At 32.1% G+C, this 17,782-nt stretch overlaps 3 protein-coding genes across 5 annotated transcripts; 1 reads left to right on the top strand and 2 right to left on the bottom strand.

Moving 5' to 3' along the window:
- Positions 1–157: 157 nt before the first annotated feature.
- On the bottom strand, positions 158–7,260 carry LOC124453470 (uncharacterized protein KIAA0825-like). Its single transcript, XM_047004284.1, has 25 exons — positions 6,899–7,260; positions 6,657–6,825; positions 6,275–6,565; positions 5,918–6,190; positions 5,636–5,842; positions 5,310–5,529; positions 5,150–5,196; positions 4,883–5,026; positions 4,604–4,722; positions 4,287–4,425; positions 3,931–4,121; positions 3,549–3,836; positions 3,106–3,196; positions 2,982–3,033; positions 2,709–2,898; positions 2,531–2,591; positions 2,409–2,461; positions 2,197–2,330; positions 1,963–2,067; positions 1,683–1,738; positions 1,118–1,374; positions 890–984; positions 765–811; positions 558–654; positions 158–522 (listed from the first exon to the last, which is right to left on the bottom strand). The coding sequence occupies exons 1-25, from the start codon at positions 7,027–7,029 to the stop codon at positions 335–337; spliced, it is 3,645 nt and encodes a 1,214-aa protein (XP_046860240.1). The 5' UTR covers positions 7,030–7,260; the 3' UTR covers positions 158–334.
- Positions 7,261–7,366: 106 nt separating this feature from the next.
- LOC124453286 (sodium channel modifier 1-like) lies at positions 7,367–8,761 on the top strand. Of its 2 annotated transcripts, none has more exons than XM_047004066.1 (4): positions 7,367–7,556; positions 7,642–7,712; positions 7,787–7,875; positions 8,008–8,761. In XM_047004066.1, exons 1-4 carry the CDS (start codon positions 7,506–7,508, stop codon positions 8,628–8,630), a joined length of 834 nt encoding a protein of 277 aa, XP_046860022.1. In that variant the 5' UTR covers positions 7,367–7,505; the 3' UTR covers positions 8,631–8,761. The 2 variants fall into 2 exon arrangements, with proteins under 2 accessions (XP_046860022.1, XP_046860023.1); XM_047004067.1 differs by having other exon boundaries at positions 7,396–7,556; positions 7,642–7,689.
- LOC124453285 (radial spoke head 14 homolog) lies at positions 8,645–14,985 on the bottom strand. Of its 2 annotated transcripts, XM_047004065.1 has the most exons (11): positions 14,707–14,985; positions 12,964–13,103; positions 11,523–11,619; positions 11,344–11,449; positions 11,123–11,271; positions 10,759–10,908; positions 10,212–10,360; positions 9,898–10,014; positions 9,589–9,700; positions 9,344–9,406; positions 8,645–8,857 (listed from the first exon to the last, which is right to left on the bottom strand). In XM_047004065.1, exons 3-11 carry the CDS (start codon positions 11,613–11,615, stop codon positions 8,771–8,773), a joined length of 1,026 nt encoding a protein of 341 aa, XP_046860021.1. In that variant the 5' UTR covers positions 11,616–11,619; positions 12,964–13,103; positions 14,707–14,985; the 3' UTR covers positions 8,645–8,770. The 2 variants fall into 2 exon arrangements, with proteins under 2 accessions (XP_046860021.1, XP_046860020.1); XM_047004064.1 differs by lacking the exons at positions 12,964–13,103; positions 14,707–14,985 and having other exon boundaries at positions 11,523–11,654.
- Between the last annotated feature and the right edge of the window lie 2,797 nt (positions 14,986–17,782).

Genomic DNA, 17,782 nt, shown 5'->3' with positions numbered 1-17,782 from the left:
TACGTAATATGTAGAACAGCCCCCGGCTCTTAATTTGTACAAAAATTCTTTCAACAAATTTCTTTCTTTGACGTAGGATAAAGAAATCAAAAACCTTTATTCTCTGCCCCCAACAGGACTTTACAAAGAATCCAACCAAATATTTCGAATGTCTTAATTGTGCCATGTATAGATTGTTATTTTTATTTTATCGAAATAAACACAATTTTGAAATAGACAAAGAAGTATTTAAAACATTTTTTCTGTTACCTGTTGAAATATTTTTCTAAATTTGTCGTACTATTTATTTATTTATTTTTAACGTCATCGTCTATTCACTACTTAATCATCATATCTAACCAGGCTCATAAAACATCTTGATTTTAGCAACTAGCTCTTTCTCTCTTGGCTCAAGATCGCTTTCATGTTGAAAATCATATCTATTGTACAAAAATGTTTTCCAAGAACTGAACGAAACACCAATATTACTCTTTAACATTTTCTCACAGTCAAATGGAAAGCTTTCAATGGCATCATGATTGAACGAGTACCCCCCAAGACTGTTAAAAGCAATGTACGGGTTAAATTCACTATGTTCACATGGTTTTGAGAAGCTGAAGGTTGTAAGAGAGGACCCAGATGTGACGTAATAGGAATATGACGTAAAATCCATTCCTATGAAGAGCAAGAAAAGACAAACAAAGCTGGCAGTAAATTAACCATCTAATAAGATTGTACTTACAATTGATAATCACAACATCTCTGCTGTGAAAGGTTCACTTTACCTTTTCCAGAACGAAGAACTTGTAAATTTTTTGTAGAGCATTTTTGCCTTAAAACAAAAACATGTTTTATAATCTCCAATGTTTATGTTATACAAATGTAATGGCATCATGTCGAATAAAATTACCAGCGTTATCGAGTAAAAATTCGTTTGATTTCATGAAAAACCAAAGTTCTTCGAAATTATCGTCATTTGAAACATGTTCACATTCTTCGTTTTCTCTACAATATTAACATGAAAAAAGTTAAATTATAGTTACATTTTTGTATCTTATGAGAAAGGTAACACATTAAATATATACGAATAATAACATTATGTACATTTTCATAAAAAAAAGTTACTCCTGTTACTTACACTTCACTCATGATTTCAACAAGTTCCTTTATCTTCTCATCAATCCAATCTTTTTTCTCTTTCAACAATATTTCGATAACACGCCATCGTCGAGATTCTTCAAAACTCTGCGACCTTTCTCCCACCAACACGCAATATAACAAGTTATTTAACGTTTTGTAATCGTTGACGATAACATCATGTAAAGAAGGTGAAATTTTACTAAGACTGTCTTCGGCACACTCACAGAGATATCGATAAAGCAAGCTACCTATTATCTGTAAAGAAAAATCCTCATAAAACTTTTACATTTATAAACAGTCTAAATACTTTTTCTAAGTTTTTTGCTGAACTGTAAATAGAATATTACATGATTCTATCAATGTCAGGCTTAAAAGTCTGTCACACTAAATAATTGCTTTGTTAAAAACCAACTGAAACTGTCTAAATAGAGCAAAGATGATTTATACATTTTTATACAACTTTAAGATTATCAAACCAGTAAGATAATTTTGCAATGTGTCGACCACCTTATTGACGTATTCAGGAAAAAAGAAATTAGAAATCATAATGCAATTGCTCATACCATTATTCCAGCACAAGGTTTCAGTTCAGTGTCAGGTTTCACTTGACGTAGTTCAGCTAAACGCAAAATAATTCAAAAAGTAATAAAATAATAAAACAATGCAACCATAAAATATTTTGTCGACGCTTATGTATATAGAACAAATTTCCAAAATATAATTGTAATTAAATTCATAATTTTCATTCATGGTTTAACGTTTTGAAAATCCTCTGGAACACATAATCTTCTTTACACAATATGTAACTGTTTTTCAAATAACTTCAATTACAACAACGTTTACCTTCAATTCTATTGAAAAGCTTTAAAACAACTTTCGGCATCAAAGGAATCGTACATACTAAGTCATTCAAAATTACTTCAAATGCCTCCGATATTTTCATTTCACCTTTGAAAAATCAAAAAAGTTTAATGATTCATTAAATAAAATGTTTAATCAACTATTTCAGAACAAAGAAAACCGTCTACTTATTTCCAAAACAATGAGAAAGGTTCAATAGAAAAGGCTACAACCTACCTTTATTTTTGAATTTATGTTCATGTCGTTCTACTTTACATCCACAAGGTAACGTCTTCGTTAATGTAAAATTGAATGATTTACTTTGAGTTTCGTAGAAACTTGTGAGAACAAAAACCATTCTTTTTTTCCATCTAACAAAAATCATAATTCCTGCATTCGTAACTTTTACTACTTTCCTAGACATTGTATAGCCACATTACTTTCTCCACCTGTTAAGAAAAGGCTTTAATGTTGAATATAGGCAATCAAGCCATAAAGGAATCTGAAAATCAAATAAAAATTAATGATTACAAATATTTCGTGCGTATAATATTAATTTGAGTGTGAAAACCTGGTCTTCTTGTGTTAGTCGTAAGTATTTGATCGTTGAAAACGTTTTCCAAGCATTCTCCCTAAATTAAAGAATGAAATTTACCAACTTCTACAGTGGATAGATGCAACAGCTCATAGCTGCTTCTCATAAGAATTATTTAACAAAAAAATCAAAACAAAAATGATTATACACTCACCTGTTCATCAAAGCAATTACAAAGTTTACGTAAGATTTCCAGTTGTTAGCACACTTTAATATGACGTAATAAAATGATGTAATAATAGTGAAACACGATTCACTCATCTTTAAACTCTCATTTTGTGAGTTGAACTGGACATAAGATTTCTTTGACGAGCAACTACAGACGTCATATAATAAATCGTTATCTAGAAGAAGTAAAGAAAAAAATTATCGTCAAACATCATTGTCACAACATCGACACACAAGTGATAAAGTTGACTTCACTCACCAAGATTGGTCACTATAGCAACAGGCAAGTAGCTGTCCCGTAACAGGACAGTCTAAAAATTTCACAAAAAATGTGTCATAATAAAGGTCAATATGTTTGTATTCTTTACCCACAGTATTCATACCTGTAGAACAAGAGACCAAACTGGTGATGGCTGGTTTATCATTAATTTGAAAGATAAATTAATTGCTTGAACATCGGTGAGATGTACTATTCTGTAAAACATATAAAGAACATATGAACAATTGTCATTGCCACTGTTCAAAATTTTAAATAACGTTAAAGTTTAAAAAGTATTTTGTTTATTTCATTTTGAGTTCAAAAACCAAAAGATATCCTTGCTTAATTTTTATATTGTCTACGAACTTATGGTACCATGGCCCAACATTTAAGTCCAATATTTACTTTCCTTCAAATCTCTTATCACCACGATGATATACTCAGCAAAGAAATTGCTTAAAGAGTCATAAGTTACTCGGCATTTCCAAAGTCCTAATCAGAGATTTAATCTATGACCCACAATAACCCTCGATAACCTACAACAGCCCTTCATCATCCAAACATCACCTTTTAGTATGTTCACCATATAGTTGAGGTTGAAGCCAAGTCAACCAAGATGTAACAGTACTCTTTCCTTTTCTAATCAACTCGTCTTCGCCGCTGGAAGCATACAAACATAGGGTTTGCAGAGGACACATATGGATCGTCATGATTGCCAGTAATGAAGAACATGAGTTATGTATATCTATTATCAAACTTTCCGTCGATTTTGGGTTTAATATTGACGTGAGGGAAGTTAATGTTGGAAATATCATCCACGACGAAACACTAAATAAGATCGCCGTGATGTCAGATCTGAAAATAAATAGCAAAAATAAAATCAGTTATGGACAATGTGGTCATCTTGTCTATATTGTTATCACTCACAAAGAATCTTCAATATAGCTACCTAAAAAGTTTAGCCCTTCTATAAGAAGGAGATTCCTTGGAATAACGCCTTACAAAACAGGTGAGGGAATAGTGAACGATAGATATGAAAATTTCTTGACATTTCTTGGGTGAACACATCTGCCATAAATCATGATTTAAACCTTGCATGTAGTAATGCCACATTTGTACCGAGAATGAACATCGCTCACCCTAAAATGTAAGAAAATTTACATAACTTCCCCTCCTGAAATGTAAGAAAATTAACATCGCTCCCCTCCTGAAATGTAAGAAAATTAACATCGCTCCAGGTTACGTATAATGGACTAGCACTAACGTAGACAAACAGAAGTAGAAATTACGTCATAGAGCTACCACCTCAAAAAATTCTTTCTCGTTCGTCCAATGATGACTGTGAACATCATGTAGAACAACAGTTGAAAGCGTCAAACGATGATAATTTAAGATTTTTCCATTCAGAGAAACAATAAGATCGTTGTAAACGGACATCAATGAACTAAAGGATATAAAGAATAATATGTATACTGCAAGATCCCACTGTGTACCTAATTTACCCAAGAAACACGAAGTTAATGAGCTATACTTATAAGGAATATGTGCACCAGTCTGAATTATATCTTTTCAAAAAATACAAAGATCATGTTTCATAGATTCAGTCATTAGCTAAAACATACCACAATACACTTTCATTATTTTCTTCAAACTGTTGCAAAGTCATTTTAATAAGAGCAGCAGAATTAAAAACAGCATAGAGATTTTTCACCAAAGATGACCTTGGAACATCACAGCTCATCTACAACAAAAACAAATTCATAAAATATAAAGAAAGTAAAAATAATCATTATAATATTGTAAAAATAAAAGAAAAACCAGCAAAAGATACAAAAATTATAAAGCATTTATTGCACAGGTGATAGTAGTAAATCCATTGATCATATAAAAATGTTTGAAACCTGTGACAATCTTGATTTGTACAACAAAAGACTAGTTTTGATCGCTTCCCAGAATGCATTTCTAACACTTTTAAATTCCCAGTGAGATTTCAGCAAGAGAAAGGTTGAAAGCTCATCTATTTTTGTCAAAATTAATGCACAACTCTGAAAGACATACACACAATGTATTACACATCAATCAATCAAAATAAAAAAATTTCAGATAAGAAAATGTTAACAATGATCAAAGTGATCGAAAATATTTACATATCAATAAATGAACTTTACCAGAGAAACAACTTTAGGAAAGTCTGAAAGATTACGAACAAGAATTTCTAAAACAAATAAAAAATGAATTGATTATTTGATTAATACAAATATAAAAATAGAATGGTTTCCTTTATAATATTTATAAATATAATTATGTTTATTTTCATTTCTTTATTACCTGGAACATGTAACATTTGATATTCATGGTCTCTTTTTTTATACACTTCCATTTCTTCAGCCAATGCACTTTTTGTAACTGACAGAATGATCTCTGAGATAGCTAGTGACAGCTTACTAGCTGTTGATTTAAACACTTCTTGCCATGGCCAAATGTGATGCTCTCCATTAAAATCTTCTGGTTCATCTTGTACAATGTCTGATGGAGAGTTCTTGCAAAACTAAAGACAGAAGAGGTTGGCAGATTAAAATATTCTGGAGGAATGTATTTTTTCTGATTCGAAGGCAGTGAAAGTAGGTTTAAAATGGCCTGTACCAGTTGAGAACATCAATACCTTCAGATTTCTTTAAGCTCAGTAAAAATTTCTTAGCATTAGCATCAACTAACGATGCAGACAGTAAACACTGCCTCAGCATAATAACAAGGTTGTTGGATAAAGTGAAATCATTCTTCAATTCTTTTCCCAAAGCACATTGAGTTTCTACAATTTCACTAAGCTTTTTATAGAAGTCTTGCAAGTAAACAGTGTAAATCTATAAAGATACAATGAATATAATTGTTAGAAATCAAAATTGAATGATTTTGATATTGAATTTAACAAAGTCCACCTCATCATGTTGCATTTGAGCATTTTCAAAAAATATTTGAGAAGTAAATATAGAAAAATCCTCTTGAAACACCACATTCAAAGCATGATTGGCAAGATCTAAACATCCAATGTGGTCTTCCATGTTGTTGCTTCCTTCAATATCACCATTTTCACCCAAAATGTTGGCTTTTGAAATAATCCTTTCAAGTTGATATTTTCTCATTTGAAGATATTTCTTTCTCAAATCTTTGGCTGTGTACAGCAAGCTGAGTTTCTCAAGAATAGTAATTTTCTGAAAGCAATCATTTTAACAAATTCCTTTCATGATTTGCTTTGGGGTTCTTCAAACTAAAGGAAATAATGTTTCATTACATACCTTGGTAATGTTTATTTCCAATTGTTCTGGTAATATTTGCATGAATGGTACCATGTTATCAAGAGTTGATAGAAGACCTTGACATACAATTTTTCTTATTTTATCCCATAACTCATGGCAGGTTTCCTCATTTTCATTTTGCACAAGGTTTAAGGAGACAGTAGACTGATGAATATCACTGACAATCTCTGTTTCTGGAGTTGGCAAAACCACACCTTGATTTGAAAAGAATAAAACAAGTTCATCAAATATCACTTCTTCTTGTCCAACATTTCTTTTGAATGTTTGCACCTTAATGACATAAAAATTAGATAAATTTTAAGTATAAATGCAAACGAGTGCATTATTAAATACAAACAATTGTTTATAATAGAATACTCACCACATTACTGAGAAATTCATTTAAATTGATGAATTCTGGATTGCAGCTGTGTTTGCATGGAATGATTTTTTCATGAATATATTCAAATAAATTTTTGATTGATGGCGATGGATTTTCATGTTGTAAAATCTGCTCTTCCTGCAACAGTAACTTCCATTCTTCATCAAATCTAGAATCATACAAATTATAAAGCATCAAAAGAAGAAAGCTAATCCGTATTAACTAAGCTTGAATTTTTTTACCTTATTTGTGACAATTTAATCTGGTTTCCTACAATTTTTACCACTTTTTCCAACTCCATTGAATCCATTTTTAACTTTAAGCCATCAAGAATCATGTCTATATCAACTTGACCTTTTTCGTCTTCAACCATTTTCTTTTAAAGCTCTATCAGCAAGTTCTTCGTGCAAAGATAACTGGTTCTACTGAAGCATCTCACAAATGATTTCAAAATTAGTCATTTTAATGGTCAATTTCCAGCACTCTCGATGCTTTGCACCATTCTTTTTACATAACAAGGTGCGTTTTGTGCCCATTATTACAATATAATCAACCAATTCACAAATGCTTTCATTTCATGATATTTACAGGTTTTGTTTTGCCAAGCAACAATGAAAGCAACTGAAGATAAACTTCGGCAGTCGGAAAACAATCTTCGGAAGCTGTCGTTTCCAAACTTGCCTCCTTTTAATAGATGGACGTTTCCTAAGGACATTTCAATTTTTTCCATCAAGTAAACAATTTCTTACATTTATCATTGAAATAAAAATATATTTAACTTGCGACTTAAAATATCATCTTATGAAATGAGCGTATTGCCAGAATTTCTTCTATCAATTACTCAACAAAATGTCCTTTAAGAGAGCTGGAGATGACCACTGTGCTTTGCGTTTACAGAAAGTAAGTATATTTAAATGTTTGACAGTCTAAAATGAGAATCTTTGAATAGAGATTTCACCGAATTACCAAGTTTCGTATGTTTTAGAAACAGCGAGTTGCAGAGTTGTTTGCTGAAGACATTCCTGCAGATGAAGTAAATAAAACAAGGAGTGGAAAGTAGACAGACAGTATTTTTTAATTTTCAAGAAATAATTTGTCTTTATTTTTTTCATTTTGTATTTGTTTTCTAGATATGTCTGTCTCGTTTGCCCGCACTGTCCAGTTTTGGACACAATGCCAATGTTATGTTTACACAGACAGAGCAGGAAACATTTAAAAAGTAATGTAATACTGTCTTGTTCTTCATAAAAGTTGTGAAGTTGGTCATGTGTTTTTGTATTGTTAGTGTATGTCTAAACTCATACATATTAGAGCAGTCGATGAATGTACTGAAATTTCTTCTCAACTATAGACACTTCAATTAAAATTGAAAGAGATCACAGGTTGAAGGATGTTCATCAAAAACAGCAACATGAACTATATTTGAAAAAGATAAATTTTGTCAGCACACCATCACCAACTAAAACCTTCAAAGATTTGATGGAATGTCATGAAGAAGCTCCACTGCTTATTGAAACAAAACAAATAACGGAAAGTTTGTCAAAACAAGCAAACAGCCAAAGGAAGCAATCTGTAATCAGAAATAGCTCACAAGTTTTGCCAGCCAACTTAAAAACAAACAAAGAAATGAAAAACAAACCATTTTTCCAATCAAGGATTGAACATAAACTCTCACAAGAACATTTTAAACTTGATACAAGACCTTGCAAGCCAAATGGTGTAGATTCTCTAAAGTTAAATGATAAGTTAAAATCTGAACATTCGTTGAAAACATCATGTGAAAATGTAGCAGGGAATTTTTCACAACAAACAACAAGTAATCAATCAAATCATTCAGTTTATAAGGGGCATTCAAGGATAAGTGAGGAAGAAAAGAAAAGATATTTTGAAATGAAAATTTCTGGTTGGATATTAGATGTCAAAGGCAAATGGGTGAAAGATGAAAATGCAGAATTTGATTCTGATGATGATTAGTTGAAACACTGAAATATAAGAGAAAATGTTTGTAGTATAATGAAATAATCCCTATTTTTACAAAATATGTCTACATTATATTTACAATGTATACAATGTTTCCCATGAATTATTATCAGTCTTAAGTTACATAGAAGTTGTCATGGTTTCCATGTTATGACTTTAACAGCAATCTGAGCAGCTTTCCTTACTGCAGGACTATCATAATCATTGATGAGCTTTGTAACCTAAAATCAAATTTTCAAATTCTTTAGCAGGTTATTGAACAATTAAGATGAGTATCAATGCATTTTTAAACAAATAATTGCTCAGTATAAAAACAAATTGAATATAGTTTGTTGAAACTAACAATATGAGTGAACTTGTTGACCAACTGGCATTATGATTTTGTTGTTTTAGTGGTTCAGAGCATTTGGCTTGTGTTGTACAATTAGACTTGCAGTGTGCGAATTAGTTCAGAAAAAACGATGTGCAATTTTTTTGACAAAAGTGTTTCTTTAGAGGCATTCAAATCGATATTACATGTAATTGCTATATTAATGTTCATATGATTCATGTTGGTTAAAACTGATTTTGCACATCGTTTGTGATGTGCAATTGTTTCAGAAAACGATGTGCAAATTGCACATTGCACACCGTTAATTCGCACACTGGAGCAAAGCCATGTTTTCTAGAAAAAGCCAAGCATGTTTAACTCTCCTTTACTGTGTTACCTTTTCAACATTTTCTACTAAAATTTCGCGTCCTTTAGGAGCTTCAGCCAATGTTGTTAATGCCTGTGAAATGAATGAGCATGAACTCAGAATGACAGACCTGTCATTAAGGAATGACTTTCTTCAGTAGGCTAGATTTGTCACCTTAGAGATTACCTTTTAGCCTCTTGTTTACTTTGGGGAAAGATATGCATAATTTTCCTTATAATTTAAGTTATTTATAATTGACAGTTACTTTATCTTACCTTCAACACATTTAACCTCACTTCACTAGAATTATCAGAAAGCAATAGAACAAGACTGGGTAAAATGTCTTCTTCAATGGCAGAATATTTTCCAGGTGTTGTGATAGTTATTCTTAAATACAAACAACAAACAAACAAACATTTGTATACCGGCCAGTATTAATCCCCGCCAGGGGGGTTGACTGGTCCATGAATTTTTCATGATAGTTATTCTTAAATAAACCATGATAATGAATGTCAGCAAGCAAAAGCAGTTCATTTTCGTGTGACTAGTAGTAAATTGTAAACACATTGAACTGTTTAGCTTACACCATAATGGCACCAGCTGTTTTTGCCCTCACATCTGCATCACTGTCATGAAGTAAAGGAACCAATGATTTAATTGCACCAACTTCTACTGCTTTGTTTTTCCCATCCAATGGAAAACTGAAGAGAAAATGTATTGAAAATTACGACTGCCAAAAAGTACATTTTTACTGATGATGAGATTTAACACTAGTCTTGTTGATACGTTTAGAAGAAATATTTACTTTATACACAGTGTCAAATGTCTTGTGTTTTACTAAAATTACTTATTTTTCCTAATTATTTGATGGCACAATGATAATTGTGAAAAACGTTACCTTAAATCCATAATATCTCTGGCAGCTTTACCGCGTATCACAGGTGATGAATGAGAAAGCAGTCTCACAAAAACATTCATTCCATTGTTATTTAATGCATCGCTTGTATTCACCCTCATGCAGTAATGAAGTGTGTCCAAAATGATCCCCTATGAAAGAAAGAAATAAAATTATTTAATTTTCTATAAACTGATTAAAATTATCTTAAAGACTATTTTCACACTATCTTAAATTTGTTTAGGTATTCTTGTTCTCTGTTGTTCATTCATCACTACCTACACTGACACACGTTATCTTAGTTTATATTTTAGGTAGTGTAAAGACTATTCTTGTTTTTCTCTGTTGTTCATTCATCACTACCTACACTGACACACGTTATCTTAGTGTATATTTTAGGTAGTGTAAAGACTATTCTTGTTCTCTGTTGTTCATTCATCACTACCTACACTGACACATGTTATCTTAGTTTATATTTTAGGTAGTGCAAAGAGTTCTCTGTTGTTTATTCATCAGTACCTACACCAAAACACATTATCTTAATGAATACCTTTATATCATCAGTCTCTTCAAACAATAATGCAACTAAAACAGGAATGAGACCAGCTTCAACAATCCCTTGCTGTCCACTTATATGGTGTGAAAGCATCTCAATAGCCAAATGTGAATTCTTTCTTGATTCATAAATTGTATCATTAAACTGTTAAAAACCAAAATTCACACAATCATTGTCAAACACCATTCACGACAAAAGTTTGCATAGCACAAAGGTTTTTTCCTTTCTAAAGCTTGATGGTCTGTATGTGTGCATGTTTATCCTTTGTGTATTTTGCAAACTTCCAAATTGGGTCTTGAAGAGAACAAAACTGAAAATATGATTTTAATCAAACTGCAATTGTAAAAATTTCACTCACCAGCTTTGATAAAGGTAAAATTATTTCATATTCAAGAAATGCATTTCGTCCAGATGCGTTACTGGCAATGATGAACAAAACTTCAGTTGTCTTGTGTCTGATGGTTGAATCATCGCTCGTTAGAAGCTTCTTCAGGCTCAATACAATGCCTAAAACATCATATACATAACAGTGATTTAAACGATCGACTTAACAAGATAAACAAAAGATTTCGGTCCCACCGACATTTAGAGCTTCACTTATATTTTGTGGATCATGAAGAATGTCACACAACGACATCAGAGCTCGATGTTTTGTCAAAACATCAGTTCCATTCAGTTCTCTATTCTATATAATCAAATGTCATTTTACGTAATTCAGTCGACTTACACTGTCTGATAGATAAACACTAGTTACGTACCAATTTTGGCAAAGCTCTTTGTCCGTAGGCCAAAGGAGCTTTGGTGATATCAATATTAGGTGGTAATTGATTAGATATGACTGTTCCAGCCATCTTTCTACCAGAATGAATAAAATGTTAAAAAATTTACCATTTACTATTTTTTTAGCTTCCTTCGTTGCCAAGCAACTAGGATTAGGTATCACAGTGAACTCTATAATAACTGGAAGGCTAAATTTCCCGCCGAAGCCAAATCTGGTAATCTTATTGGGTGATTTTCACCAATGGCAGGCTGAATTAACCAAGTGTCAATCACTCATTTCTAGTTGCATTTTCGGAGAACCTAACTTCTTCTCATTTATTAAATTTCTTCAAGAAGAGCTTATGTCTAAAATTTTGACGAAAAATTCCGAAGATTTATCGCAGAAAGATGAAGAATTGGTTAAGTTATCTTCAATTGAATGAAAGGTAACGACTTTCTTGTGGTCTAGAAAACTTTTTCGTTTTATTGTATTTTTAAGGTGAGAAGCACCCAAAGGACTTTGGCCTGTTGTTTGTTTCGCCAGACCTTGACGAAAGATGAAGTTTATCGTATTTTTTCCCCGTTTATAATATTTTTAGCGAACTTTTTTACAATGTTGCTTTGTTTCTTCCTTTCTTGAATGCTTTGGAAGGTTTGGAAGTAAGAAATAGTTCATATTTTTCCGTTTTTAGCACGAAGTTGTGACCACTTCCATTTGGCTTGCACAATAAGCTATCGCAAACGGTGTCCCATTTTAACGCCAACAAACAAGAAACTCGACGGAAAATGAAAAATATCAACTGAAAATACATTAAGGTACAACGTGAATGAAATTTTTTTGGTTTATTCGAAGTTAAAAGCGTGTTTTTGAGCTGAAACTTCAAAATTTTGCTTGGCCCGTTTATATTGTATTGAAGAGCACTTTTGGCGCCAATTTCTCACCGCGCTTAATTATTAAACACTGGGACCAAATTTTTCCTAATATATGCAAAAAATATTTCGAAATCCGGAAATCATTGCATGGCAAATATTTCAAAAAGACCAGATAATGAAAATTATGAAGAAAGAAATTTAATTTTCAATGTATTATGTTTCTGTTCTGTAATCCCAGAACTGCATTATTTATGTAAAAGTTTTCGTTACCATGACCATTCATTTTGAATTAGGAATTTACAGTGGAATTATCATTTAGGACAAAGCATGGTTAATCAATATTTTATTGTTTGAAGCTGCGGACGCTTACTATAACTATTTGCTATCTCTAACAGTACTTGTAGTAGTAGAGAACATAGAGTTCTTTAATAACTGGTTACTGGAAGTTCTATCGCAATAACGGCTTTATTTGTCGACTTAAAAATGGGGAAAAAGACCTGTAGTTCCCCAATGTTTCCTGAGATTTACCAAAATTGACCGTTTTCGGATAATATTGCAATTGCTTACCGTCTCCTGAAAAAAGTGCGGAAGAAATGTGTTATTTATTTCGTTTGTTTCAATATTCATGAAGAAATGTTATTTCATTCATTGTCATTCATTCTCATGTTTTTACTTTTTTTTCTTCTCACCACAATTATGGCATCTTCCTGCATCCAAAAAAAAAACACGAAGGAGTTTTAGATATTATAAAATGTATTCGTACACGTTGCACATTTAAGGCATCTATTGATTCTTTGTTTCTTTTGACATAAAAATAAAGTTTTACTTATATGTATAATTTATGATGAATGAATTGCAGCCCTCGAGGCTCAAGATGATGGGTATATGTTATACATAAAATATAACAATATTGTATACAAATCACTAGTAAACTAAAACAACATCAAACAGTAGCATGATTTTAGCACAATTTATATATATGATATAGCCAAAATGCAAAATAATCATTGAAGCTTACATATAACAATAGCATTCATAATTTAAAGGTGAACACCTAGTAGCATTTTTCATACTTCTACCATTCTTTTTCTTTTTCTGTGAGATGTGTACAGTGTAAATGTGTGCAATTAAAATTTATGCTTTTTCACCCAAATATAATTTATACATGTATTTAATATCAGTAGCAATAGAATGTTCTTCCTCTGGCTCTGAGTATTCCAACATATGGTCTTTTTCACACAAAGATGATAAAGTGCATGTACATAGGTTATAGTAAGACATTAAAACCAAATAAAATATATTCTGCATTGTTTTATGCAAAAAGCTTTTTAATAATTATAATTATACTTCCACTATTTTATTCATATCATGGGTAAAAAAAATGTCCATTCTGTACTCTGAATGATAAAATAGTTCATGAAATTAGAAATAACTACTATAATATTTTCATGCTTCAGTTAAGCAATTATTTAACATATAAGAAATGATACCTTTCAAAGTATAGTGCAAGTATACCATAGATTAGAAATTAAAACATTCTATAACAATATTTTAATTAAGCTATGACATGATTTTTTCATTGAGTAGTATAGAACTCAGTGGATTTTACATAAATCTTACATTTGGAGTCAATCATCACCCATCTCAGTTGAGTATCAATATCCACATAACCACATACTTTCTGACCATTCCACTTTACATGTTTGTAAATTAACATTTCAACAAGCACATCAAGGCACACATGTTTCCTGGTACTTGAGCCTTTACTTTGAAGCATAAAAGGCATCCTTAGTTGAATACAGAATCTTTGTCAACAAAGTTAAACCATGATCAAATAACTATTGGATGAATAAAACTATAAATCATGTACCTTCTTTTCAGCCAAACCAGTAGTTGATTAGAGTATGTTTTGCTAATGAAATAGTGACTAACAATGCTTGGGTTCTATTGGTATACCAGCATTTTGTTTAAAATAAAGTTATTGGCCTTACATAGTTACAAACTTACAATAAAAGAATTTTAAACTAAGGTGCAGTTTTCACCTTTGTTCATTTCACTGGTACATACCAGTTATTATAGCTTTTTACTTTCCTGGATTCCAACTGGTCGATATTCGTTCCTGTGGGTATGTGATAAAATTATCATGACCTTCTTCCTAGAGCAGGAGCTAAACGGGTTATAGAAGGGTGACTAAGACCACTCAACCCCAAATAATTAACGCTGCAAGACAAATTACAAAACGAAATACGTTCCGAAAGTTATCCATCATACATGCCGAAAATACAGTGAACTTTTAGTAAAAAGTTTTACCTGGACAACTCTGTTCTTTTTACACTCACCCTTCGGATTGTTTGCATTCAAAATCACTCATATTTCGTGTGGAAATTTTGCATTATAAGTGAGTAAAAGATTACCATGTAAACGAAGGATAAACTTTGTCAATTTGATGAAGTTAAATAGATATCAAACCAATATTATGAATGTTACTTTCATGAATAAGTCCAGTCGCGTATCTGCATGGCATCTCGTATTCTTAAAAAAGGGGCAAGTTTCTGCCTTGGTTTTAAAATTCGTAAAAGAGTCTATTAGAATTCTACCAGCGGAGGGTTAGAAAGGTACAAACCGGTACTTGTTGTATGACAATGAGTATATCGCATGATTACAAAGGGTACAAGAAGAAATAAAGCAAATTTCCCGCCGAAACCAAATCTCGTAATCTTATTGGGTGATTTTCACCAATGGAAGGCTGAATTAACCAAGTGTCAATCACTCATTTCTAGTTGCATTTCCGGAGAAGAACCCAACTCCTTCATTTATTACATTTCTTCAAGAAGAGCTTATGTCTAAAATTTTGACGAAAATTCCGAAGATATATCGCAGAAAGATGAAGAATTTGTGAATCTATCTTCAATTGAATGAAAGGTAACGACTTTCTTGTGGTCTAGAAAACTTTTTCGTTTTGTTTCATTGTATTTTCAAGGTTAAAAGCACCCAAGGGACTTTGGCCTGTTGTTTGTTTCGCCATACCTTGGCGAAAGATGAAAGTTTGTCGTATTATTTCCCCATTTTCTATATTTCTAGCAAACGTTTTACAATGTTGCTTTGTTTCGTCCTTTCTTGAATGCTTTGGAATGTTTGGAAGCAAAAAATAGCTCATATTTTTCCGTTTTTAGCACGAAGTTGTGACCACTTCCATTTGGCTTGCGCGACAAGATATCGCAAACGGTGTCCCATTTTAACGCCAACAAACAAGAAACTGGACGGAAAATGAAGAATATCAACTGAAAATATACAAAGGTAGGACGTGAATAAAATATTTCTTTGTTTATTTGAAGTTCAAAGCGAGTTTTTGTGCTGAAACTACGAAATTTTGCTTGGCCCGTTTATATTTCGCCATACCTTGGCTAAAGATGAAAGTTTGTCGTATTATTTCCCGTTTTCTATATTTTTAGCAAACTTTTTTACAATGTTGCTTTGTTTCGTCCTTTCTTGAATGCTTTGGAATGTTTGGAAGCAAGAAATAGCTCATATTTTTCCGTTTTTAGCACGAAGTTGTGACCACTTCCATTTGGCTTGCGCGACAAGACATCGCAAACGGTGTCCCATTTTAACGCCAACAAACAAGAAACTAGACGGGAAATGAAGAATATCAACTGAAAATATACAAAGGTAGGACGTGAATAAAATATTTCTTTGTTTATTTGAAGTTCAAAGCGAGTTTTTGTGCTGAAACTACGAAATTTTGCTTGGCCCGTTTATATTTCGCCATACCTTGGCTAAAGATGAAAGTTTGTCGTATTATTTCCCGTTTTCTATATTTTTAGCAAACTTTTTTACAATGTTGCTTTGTTTCGTCCTTTCTTGAATGCTTTGGAATGTTTGGAAGCAAGAAATAGCTCATATTTTTCCGTTTTTAGCACGAAGTTGTGACCACTTCCATTTAGTTTGCGCGACAAGCTAACTCGAGCGGTTGTCCCATTTCAACGCCAAAAACCCAACAAACTCGACGGAAACGAAGAATGTCGACTGACTATACTTAAAGGTAGGATGTGAATAATTTTTTTTCCGTTTATTTGAAGTTAAAACCGAGTTTTTCTACTGAAAATACGAAAATTTCTTGGGGAATATATATCATGTTGTTGAGGAAGAACAAATTTTGGCGCCAATTTTTCACAGCGAACAATTATATAGAGACTGGGCACAAGTTTTGCCTAATTTAAAATTCAAATGAAAACAATTCGACAAAAAGACCAGAGATTCGAAATCTTGACGAAAGAAAGCATGTTTGCGCTTTCATATTTTTGTTCAGTTATCTCAAACCGAGTTAAAACAATAAATTTATATGGTGTATAGAAGTTTTCGCTACCATAAGACAAAATGGCCGATCAACTTTTCTTTATTTGAAGTCATGGAGGCCAACAGTACAGTATTGAACTATCTTCGTTGTTGAGAAAGGATGGCAGTACCATAGTCTTGCAGTTTTGTGATTTTCTTCGTTATTTTTGATGAATATTTAATTGACTTAATTTCATAGGAACAAAGGGACAATCAAGCTTATTCACTGATTTACTTGTGCACATATTTTTTCATGACATAAAATTTTTCGACGTTTTTCAGTTCAAACTCCTCCCATACAAGCTAACACTTAGTAAGCCTTTCTTTCAGAATAAGATACAATGAATAAATTCTTTATTACATTAAAATATTAACTGAAAGGCAATTTTTTTATCTATTTATATATATGTTTTTGAGGGCTATATTGGCTTGACAAATATATGAAATGTCTAGCCTAAACAAACTGCATGGAGTCGGCTGCAAAACGCAATAGACAAAATTTTTTTTCGATGTTTTTCAGTTTAATTTTCCTCACCTGAGCTTAAACTTTATAAGTCTTCTTCTCAGAATAAGATATTATAATTATATGATTAATTAATATGTTAAATTAATTATTTGGGAAAAGCTGAATTAAATGAAAGGAAAAGACAAAAGATGACAGCAAATGTCGTAAATGCAAGAAACTTGGGAGAAGAGAAACATTATATTAGCTAAACATACAAGCTATTTACATTTGCAGGCTGAATTAAATAGCGTCATAAAATCATTTTTGACGTCTCACTTTTAGGATGAAAGTGTTCTGTAACTATTTTCCCCATTTTGCATCATTCTTCTCTTTAGCGAGTCTTCTGCGATAGGTAGATCTTACTACCAATGTCCATTTTCCTGTTTAAATATTTTTTCTTTTACTTGAGTTCTTTCTCACAAATACCAAAAAAGCAAAAGAATAAGGAAGGACGCTGCGTTCGCACAATGTGATGATGCAACCGAAAGAAGGAAGATGCTGCGCCTGCGCGATGTGATGATGTAACCGAAAAAAGGCAGATGCTGC

Source organism: Xenia sp. Carnegie-2017, unplaced genomic scaffold, assembly GCF_021976095.1.
Source record: "Xenia sp. Carnegie-2017 unplaced genomic scaffold, XeniaSp_v1 HiC_scaffold_25, whole genome shotgun sequence".
NCBI lineage: Eukaryota > Metazoa > Cnidaria > Anthozoa > Malacalcyonacea > Xeniidae > Xenia > Xenia sp. Carnegie-2017.
The sequence above is the reverse complement of the archived record's forward strand: the minus strand, read 5'-3'. Positions and strand labels throughout refer to the sequence as shown.